Source organism: Myotis yumanensis, unplaced genomic scaffold (genome assembly GCF_028538775.1).
Source record: "Myotis yumanensis isolate MYYU_CA2020_CCGP unplaced genomic scaffold, mMyoYum1.0.hap1 SCAF_112, whole genome shotgun sequence".
NCBI lineage: Eukaryota > Metazoa > Chordata > Mammalia > Chiroptera > Vespertilionidae > Myotis > Myotis yumanensis.
In genome coordinates this window covers 12,651-21,600 of record NW_027223863.1, presented here as the reverse complement: position 1 = coordinate 21,600, position 8,950 = coordinate 12,651, and the positions used below count along the sequence as shown (strand labels likewise).

At 64.7% G+C, this 8,950-nt stretch overlaps 1 protein-coding gene across 3 annotated transcripts; it reads right to left on the bottom strand.

Annotated features, from left to right (window-relative positions):
- Window positions 1–1,216: 1,216 nt before the first annotated feature.
- LOC139001163 (tumor necrosis factor receptor superfamily member 14-like) lies at window positions 1,217–7,232 on the bottom strand. 3 transcript variants are annotated; one of them, XM_070402927.1, is made up of 10 exons: window positions 7,203–7,232; window positions 6,777–7,049; window positions 6,176–6,352; window positions 5,226–5,334; window positions 4,695–4,820; window positions 4,295–4,450; window positions 4,115–4,205; window positions 2,656–2,825; window positions 1,947–1,993; window positions 1,217–1,820 (listed from the first exon to the last, which is right to left on the bottom strand). In XM_070402927.1, exons 3-10 carry the CDS (start codon window positions 6,242–6,244, stop codon window positions 1,623–1,625), a joined length of 966 nt encoding a protein of 321 aa, XP_070259028.1. In that variant the 5' UTR covers window positions 6,245–6,352; window positions 6,777–7,049; window positions 7,203–7,232; the 3' UTR covers window positions 1,217–1,622. The 3 variants fall into 3 exon arrangements, with proteins under 3 accessions (XP_070259028.1, XP_070259027.1, XP_070259029.1); XM_070402926.1 differs by having other exon boundaries at window positions 6,176–6,349; XM_070402928.1 differs by having other exon boundaries at window positions 1,217–1,778; window positions 6,176–6,349.
- Between the last annotated feature and the right edge of the window lie 1,718 nt (window positions 7,233–8,950).

The window sequence follows — 8,950 nt, the reverse complement described above, 5'->3', positions numbered from 1 at the left end:
TGCGGTCTGATGAGAGACTGTGATCTGAGAGTGAGTCGCACACACTGAGGCGTCACCTAAAAAGCACTTTGTTGGGGGAACAGTTTGCGCTGAAAGGAGCTCAGATCCTGTTTCTGGTGAGTCCCACCCACTGGTGACCCCGCCTGAGCCGTGGGGGGTGGGAGGCCCGGGGCCATGCAGTTCCCTCTCTGCCCTGGAGGAGGCGCCCTCCCCGCTCATGTGCGTCCCGGCGGCCTCCTGGGTCTCACTTGATGCCGGGGGTTCTGGCTGTCGCTCATGTTGGTGCCAAATCGCCCCGAGTTGCCCCCACGACCGCCCGCCCTCAGAGGCCTGTGATGCGATCCCCTGTCCTGGGCGCGGGGAAGGCCTCGAAGCACCGACGTCCCAGGGACACTGGGCCCCGCTGACCGCACTCTGGCTCCAGCTCCGTCCTCCATGGCCACCAGCAGGCTCCTCGGACAAGGGCTGCTGGGCCGGGCCGGACGTGGGGACGGGTCCTGATGTCCACGGGCGGGACTCACAGCCCAGCTCCCCTCTTCCCACTCCCTGTGCCTGCGCCCCCAAGGGCCCCACGTGGTTCCACCCCCCCGCCCTTCATGTCCAAGGCCACCTGCCCTGCCCCTTCGGCCGGCACAGGGCCTCCTCCCGGGTCAGAGGGTGCGAGGTTGGGCAGCCGAGTCACCATCAGCCCCAGCGCCTGGACCAGTGCCCGACCCCCGTGGGGACGAGGGTCCCCGCTCCTTGTCGGGGGGGGTAGGTCTGGAGGGGGTGGGGGGTCCCCTCTCCCTTCTGCCCAGGGTCCCATGAAGCGGAGCCGCCCGGCCCTCCCTGCCCAGCGGGTCTGTAGGTGCTTGGGGGGCAGCGGCGCCAGTGCCACAGGTGGGAGCTGCGGTCCTGCTTCGCCCGCCAGAGGAGCAGCCTGTCCAAGAGGCTGGTGGAGGCTGCAGGTCCCGGAGCTGCCAGGCGCCCTGTGTGCTTGTGACCGCGGCCACCACGACAGAGCCGCTCCCGTTCCCGCCGGGAAGGTGTGGCTTCCACAGTGAGATGTGTGCGCTGCCGGCCAGTGTCACCTCTGAGCGCAGCCCAGCCCAATGGCCAGAGGCAGCAGCTCCCAACAGTCCCCAGCCCCCACCCCACAGGGACCCGCTCCACCCACACACAGACCCAGTGGTTAAGTTTGGGTTTTTCAAAATGCTGACACGCCGAGCTCAAAAGGTTCACCATCACTGGTATACATGATAATAAAAAAGGTAAGACATAAAATTTTCAGTTGGATATCGCTTCCCAGACTGTGAGGCATGTGATGCGCAGACATGACCCAGTCCCAGTCCCAGCCCAGGAGGAGGCTGAGGCCCGTCCTGCAGCTGAGCTCAGGGCCCGGGCGGCGGGTGGGGGGCAGGAGCGCCCTGGGCCAGTGCCTCACACACGGGGTCAGGTGGGGGGAGGTTGGCACCTCAGGAGCCCGGTGGGGAGACGCGGGTGGTCCCAAGCCCCCAGCACAGCAGGTGGTCTCCTCCCCAGCCAGGTGCGGGCTGGCCTCCAGGAGGGGGTCCGGCGGCTCCCCTGACCCCGTAGCTGGTCCTTGGGGGCCTGGCCGCTTCCCACAGCCTCTCGGAGATGGCTCAGGCACCTGCATCCCGCAGCCATGTGTCAGGTGGCGGGTCCCTCTGAGGGAACAGGGATGCTGTCTCCTCCAGGGGCTCCGTGGTGACGTCTGGCTGGACCCGGGAGGCCTGCAGGTCCCGACGCCTGTTCCTTTCTGTCCGCTTTCCTGTCCCCTGCGAGGGACACTCGGCGTGAAGACCAGCGGCCACTCCAGCCTGGCCCGGATGCTCGGGGTCAGCCACCCCCAAAGGCAGGAGCGGGGCCTCCCTCCCCGACTCAGCACCCCGTCCATGGAGGATTCACCCACAGGGACCTCCAGCTCCCCCAGCCCGCAGCCTCACCTCCAGGGTGGGGTCAGGCAGCAATTCCCCAGGAAAGGAGAGTTTTCCTGCAAAACAGAGACGCCCCGTCAGGAAGGGGCCGCCCGGCCGGGGACCAGGGAGCCTGCTGCTCACGGGGAACCTCCCAGAGACCGACCCGCTCAGAGGCAGCAAGACCCAAGCACGGGCTCCTGGTCGGCCTGTCCCCGGGGCTGGGAGATGGGGAAGGACCCGGGCCCCTGCCCCTCCCCTGCTGCCAACCCGGCCCCACCTCAGCCCCGTGGACCGTCCACAGGGAGGGCTGAGCCCCCACAGGGGAGCGCCTGCCAGGAGCCAGGAGGAGGGCCCGCCTGCTGCTCAGAGACGGGCCCTGGGCCGGGCACCTCCCAGGTGAGGACAGGGCGCGGCCTCGCCCACAGCCCTGAGCCTCTCTCTGCTCAGGGCCCCTCCGGGTCTGGACACACAGAGCGCCCTGGGCAGGGACAGGGGAGGGAGGCATAACGGGGCCTTCTGCTGCTCTAGGCTCCCTGTGCTCCTCCGTCCGCTGAGGGCAGGTGGGAGCTCAGGCCCTGGTGCTGCGTGGGCACCGGGGGCACCAGGCTCCTCACATAGGAAGTCCCGCCCCCGGGCACCCCAGGCCGCCTCTCTATTTGGGGGACAGAGCCAGAGAGGTGTCTGGGATGAGAGAGCTGGGACCTGAGCCCTGACGGGACCAGGGGCTCCTGCTCACCACGCGACCTTCTGTTCCTGATGGACATGAGCACAAGGGACACAGAAATGACAGCGATGACGAGGATGACGCTGATGAAGATGGTGATGATGACGGGGCCCCCGGGGGAGCATGTCACGTCTGAGCTGCTGGTCCCAGGCGTCGCTTCCCTGGAAAGTGGGCCACTGCACCTGGGGGAGGAGGGGCCGGTGGGCAGTGGGCAGGGGCACCTCGGTGCCTGGCTCTCACCCCGCCCCCCAAGACCCCGAGCGCTGCCAGAAGCTGATACTAGCAGGTCATACTCAGCTGGGCTGAATCATCGGGAGCGGGCTGAGGGCATTTCCCCAAACCTGAACAGGACGCATAAAGGATTGCTGGCTGCCAGGCAGCTGAGGGCATTTCAATCTGCATGTTACTGCCTCCTGCTGGCCAAACACCTGGACAGCCGTAGGCAGTTCCCCATCTGACCATGGACTCTGTGAACTAGCCCTGCCCTTTGATGTATGTCTACCTCACCTCAGGGCCAAGTGTGTTAATAAATAGCGAGGGGTCCTGAGACAAGGAGAACTTCGTTCCTTTAGCTAAGTCTTCTCTGATCCCCCAAATGCCTTCCAAAATCATGTTTCCTCTCTGGACTCTTGAGTCATTTACACGCAGCCCCTTCTCCAGATTCCTGAACCCTTCGAGCTGCTGCATTAAGACCACCAGCACTAGAGCGTCCCCTGTGCAGCCTGGTGCACAGAGGGGGAGGCTGCTGCCTGGGATGGGCCCGGGGAGGGGGCTCTGGGGGGCACTCAGGTCCGACTCTCCCAGTCCCACAGCCACGGGGAGACGGAGGGAGGGGAGGAAGGGGCAGGACAACCGGGGACAGGGACACTGGTCACCAGAGAGGGACAGCAAAGGAGATGCCAGGGGTGAGGACAGATCTGGTGTCAGGAATGGACTGTGAAAGCCAGTGCCCCAGACAGAGGGACAGACAGGGGGAGGGGGTGCGGGGGGGGCAGGGGACAATGTATAGGAGGGGAGGGTGGAGACAAAAGGACAGACATTTGGGGAGGCTAGGAGGGGTGGAGACACAGGACCCTGGGCCTCCCTGTGGAGTCACGCCAGAGACTAAAGGCCCGGTCACAGCTGGCACCGGGGGGTGTGTGTGTGCGTGTGTAAAGTGGGCATAGGGGTTCTTGTTTCCGGGGGAATGGACTCCTCACTCTGGGAGCTTTGTGTCTGCACCGCTGACTCCGAATGGCAGGACCCCTCAGCCCTGACTCCTGGGGACACCCCGGGACACAGGGTGGGGGTCTGGAAGCCATGCCCTGAGCCCCGCATCGGGGATGTGCTGACCGGGCCCTGGGATGAGGTGACAGCGGTGTGGGAGCCACAGGGTCAGCGGGGTGGCTAGGGGTTCACTGTCTCCCCTCTGGGGGGTCCCTTATCTCCCAAGGGGGCCCTGGCAGCGCCTCCGGGGACCAGGGTCACCTACCTGGTCCAGGGTGTGCAGGCTGCCTGGGTGGCCCCCGCAGAGAAGGTGCCCGGCTGGCAGTCTTCACACAGCGTGTCCTGCCACTCGGTGCCTGAGAAACGACAGTGTCGGGCAGAGGACTCCTCGGGGCCCCTCAGGCCGGGGTCCGGGGCCCGTGTCCTCAGGGGGAGCTGCGCTCACCTGTCTCCCGCACCCTCTGTCCCGGGCGGCAGACACTGTGGCGCCTGCACTGGACGCAGGCGTCCCCGTCCTGTCGCACACAGAAGTGGCTGTGCCCACAGCCGCACACGGTGTTGGTCCGGGTGGTGCAGTTCCGTCTGGTCACCTGGCCCAGGCCTGGGACCCAGAGAAGGAGCTCAGGGCAGCAGCAAGGCCTGCCAGGGCTGGGGGAGCGCCCCGTCCCAGGAAGACACCACACTGAGGGCTGGGCAGCGCCCGCAGGCCTGGGGAGGGCACGGGGACAGGGGTACAGCCCCCTCTGCTCCCCCTGGACCCTGCCGGCCGCAGCCCAGGCTCAGCCGGAACATAGGCCCGGAGCTGCTGGACACAGAGGCCAGTCCCAAGGGGCTCCTGGTCTCACCTGGGTCACAGACGCGGCAGGGCAGACACTCGGGCAGGCCGTTGAGGTGGGCAGTGTAGGTGCCCGGCGTGCAGGCCACACAGATTGTGCCCGTGAACTCCCCGCAGGCCTCCTGCACCCGGTAGCCTGCAGCCAAGGGGGCACACACTCAGGGCCTGACGGCCCCAGGAGCCCAGGCAGGTGTGACACTCCCCAGGGGTCACCCCACCTGAGCTGTTCCCTAGGCCAGTTAGCCGGCTTGGCAGGAAGTGAGAACTTTCTGGAAGTTGGGGCCTCCTGGGACACATTGGCCTAGTTCTGAGCCCCCCTCTCTCCTGGCCTGGAATGGGCTGCCCACCCCTCAGCCCTGCCCTGAGCAGTGAGCTGAGGGTCTGGGAGGTTAGCTGGGGGTGCCCTCTGTGCCCAGGGCCTTCAGGCCTCCCATGAAGGGGTGCTGGGAGCAGAGTGGCTCCAGGCTAGGGGAGGGGGATGCCTGCCCCCAGCACAGCCCCGCCCCAGGCGCCCCCAGTGGCCCTGCAGAGCTGCACCCACCTGGCCTGCACTTGGGGCAGCACAAGGCCCCCATCGGGAACTCCTCCTCTTTGCACGAGGGCATCGCCAGTGCGCAGGGCGGGGCTGTCAGAAGGAGGAGGCTCAGGGCCTAAGGGAGATGGGGGGGCGTTGGAGCAGAGCAGCTGCCTGGGACTCAGTCTCACCCTCCGGGAAATGGGCCATGCCCTGCAGGGGCCCAGGACAGGATTGTCTACTGAGGATCCTAAGAGCCTGGGTTTGGGACCACCCTGTGTGTGACCTCTGACCCCCTGGGCTCAGGAGAGTGGGCCCCGCCCCTGGGAAGGCCAGGGCTGCTCTGACCCCACAAACTCAGCCTCGCTGCTCCCTGTGCTGGACCCGGAGCCCTGGAGCCACAGAGTCAGGGCAGGGACAGCTCTGAGGGGGAGGCGGCTCCCGGACAGAAGGGACAAAACTGTCTGCAGAGCTGGACCCGCCCCTCCCTCCTGGGTGGTGAGTCCTTCAGGCCTGGTGAGGATCGGCTGGCGCAGAGGCCCTCAGGCCTGACAGGTCAGGAGAGGGAGAAGGGCTCTCAGGACAGACAGGGGCACAGGCCTGGGCTGGTGAGGCCAAGGGGGAGGCGGAGGGGGAGGCGGATGAGGAAGTGGAGGGGGAGCGGGAGGGGGACGGGAAGCCTGTCAGTCAGCGCTGCTCCTGAGTGGTAACCACGGGCTTAGGAGCTGACGGCTCTGGAGCTGATGGAAACGCACAGGAAGCCTCCCTCCCGGGCACAGACACCCAGTTCCTCCCCAGACGGGGCCGGGCGGTGGGGGAGGATTCCGCCCTGAATGGGGGGGGGACAGGGGTCCACAGAGGAGAGTCCTGGGAGGGGGTGGTCTCCTGCCTGGGCCCAGTCCCAGCGGCCAGGGCTGTGGGCAGGGCCGGCTCCCCCACCGGCGCTGGGCTGCTGGGCGACACCGTCCCCGACTCACCAGCCTCAGGACGTCAGCCGCGGGCGCCGGGCTGCAGGGGGGTGGCCCCCAGCCGGGCAGAGGCTGCATGTCCACCCCGGGACCCTCATTCCCTGACCGCTGCCCCGGGACTCCAGCCGGCGGGACAGATGGACGGCGGGACAGACGGGCTCATTCTCGACCTCGCAGTTGTGGCTGCTCCCAAAGAGAAAGTGAAGAGCAAACTGAGCTTCTGTTGCTTTTATCCAAACCCCACCCGGGACAGCCCGACCCTCCCGGGCCCACCCGCACACCCTCAGAGGGTTCACCCTGCGCCACGGGAATGGCTGGTGGAAAGGTTCCGCCTCAGCCTTTCTCAGGAGGAGCCACAGGGCCTAAGGGGGGCGGGGGGGGGGGGTGCGGGGGGTGAACCCTCTTTTTTTTTCTCTTCTGAAAGCATTTGAGCAATACAAGGCTACCGGGGTGGGGGGGGCAGTGAGAGGTGACACCCCCCCAAGAGGCCCCGGGTCTCCGTGCCCCGGTAATGGCTGCAGCGCCTCTGAGGGAACGGCCCCCTCGAGTTCCGCCCGATGCCAGGCAGTCCCGTGTCTCCCCGTTTGAGTCGGGGTCCCCAGAGGCTCACGTGGAACCGGAGTTCAGAGCAGTCGGGGGCTTGGGACTCCCTCCCGATGGAAAGACACCGGCCCTTTCCGCGCTCCAGCCTCCGCGCCTCCTGAGTCTCACTGCTCTTCTCTTTCCTTCTGGTTGTAGGATTCCCCCTCAGCCAGCCTCCCTGTGGTCCGGACGATGTCCGTTTTGTCTTTAGTTGTAGCTTTGAAGTGGTTGTCGGAGGCAGCAATTTCAGGTGTTCAGGGCGGCCGCCCGCTTTGGGCTCATTCAGACTTCAGCTGCGAGGCTGCTCCAAAGGGGAAAGTGGAGCCCAAACTGAGCTCCTGTTGCTATTTATAGGGAACCGCAGGGCCACGCAGCACACAACACCCCCCCAAACGGCCAGCCAATCCTCTCACAGGAGGGCGGACCCTCCCCCCCCCCCCCAACCATCACTTACACAGGGCGGACCCACAAGCCAAACCAACACTCTTCCTCTGCAGCATTGAGAAATGCCCTCTCTCAGAAAAAGGAAGCAAATGGAAAGTTGATACAACGAAACTGATACACTTCCTTTCGGGTTGTTCCATTCTAAGGAAAATGATGAAATGGACAAAAAAGTCGTGCTGTACCTTATAAACTGTGGGCTTTTCAGTTCATTTCGAGTGCACAACGTCCTCAATCCACACGCAAAAATGAGGTATAAACAGTTTCTGCTATCGGTGGCGAGAGACTGGATAACAGGAGACAATAATGAAGGCTCTCCGGAACCAGAGACCAATCCGTCCGGCCCTTCCCCTGGGGGGGCAAGGAGAGCACCTCGTCAAGATCCACCCACAAGGCTGCCAGGCGACAGGAAGCAGCATGAACCTGCGTGTGTCCCAGCGAGTGGAAAGGAAAAATGCCCTAGGAGAGCCGGCAGGGTTTGTGCCGCCCGTGGAAAAAGGAGCGAATCTAGATGCTCATGTGAATTTTGTCTGGTCCCTCTTCATGGAGGAAAGTGTTCTACGCAGGACCATACGTTAGACAAGTACTCGGAACTCTCATTGTTTTTGTAAAGAAAAATGTGATAATTATTGAAAAACAGCACCGAAAGTGCATTATGATCTGTAGTTATGATGATATAAATAACGTGCAGTTTGCCCAAAAACGTGCGGTCCCTGGCGTATGTCTTAGAGATTTCTATGCGGAAGGAAATGTGTTTTAAGAGAAAGACAGGCGCCCCCTGTGACATGAAGGGGGGCCGGGAGGTGAGCTCAGCGCAGGGGACAGACAGCACCGCCAGCACCATGTGGGGACGGACCAGGGGCGGCGGCCTCGGCTCTGTACCGGGGCGTGGGGACCGCTGTGGGGCCTGGCACCGGGGGTCCTCGAGCCACCGTCACCCCCCGTCACCCACAGCTCCACCCACACAGGAGGCCTCGAACTGCCTCCAAGTCACCGCCACAGGTGGCTGCGGCTTTGAACTGGCTTCCGCTCTGAGCGTTTCACCCCAAGGTCTCCTCTCACTGCAGAGGCTTGGGGACCATCTCAGTGGCTGTGCAGGAAAAGCTATAAATTCTGTGCTGATCAATTCTGCCGCGATGTGTGCGGTTCGATGAGAGACTGTGATCTGAGAGTGAGTCGCACACACTGAGGCGTCACCTAAAAGCATTTTGTTGGGGAACAGTTTGCATTGAGAGCAGCTCAGATCCTGTTTCTGGTGAGTCCCACCCACTGGTGACCCCGCCTGAGCCGTGGGGGTGGGAGGCCTGGGGCCATGCAGTTCCCTCTCTGCCCTGGAGGAGGCGCCCTCCCCGCTCATGTGCGTCCCGGCGGCCTCCTGGGTCTCACTTGATGCCCTGGGTTCTGGCTGTCGCTCATGTTGGTGCCAAATCGCCCCGAGTTGCCCCCACGACCGCCCGCCCTCAGAGGCCTGTGATGCGATCCCCTGTCCTGGGCGCTGGGAAGGCCTCGAAGCACCGACGTCCCAGGGACACCGGGCCCCGCTGACCGCACTCTGGCTCCCAGCTCCGTCCTCCATGGCCACCAGCAGGCTCCTCGGACAAGGGCTGCTGGGCCAGGGACGGGGCGTGGGGACGGGTCCTGATGTCCACGGGCGGGGCTCGCAGCCCAGCACCCTCTTCCCTCTCCCTGTGCCTGAGCCCCAGGGGCCCCACATGGTTCCTCGCATTCACATCCAAAGCGCCTCCACTTGAAGGAACCGGT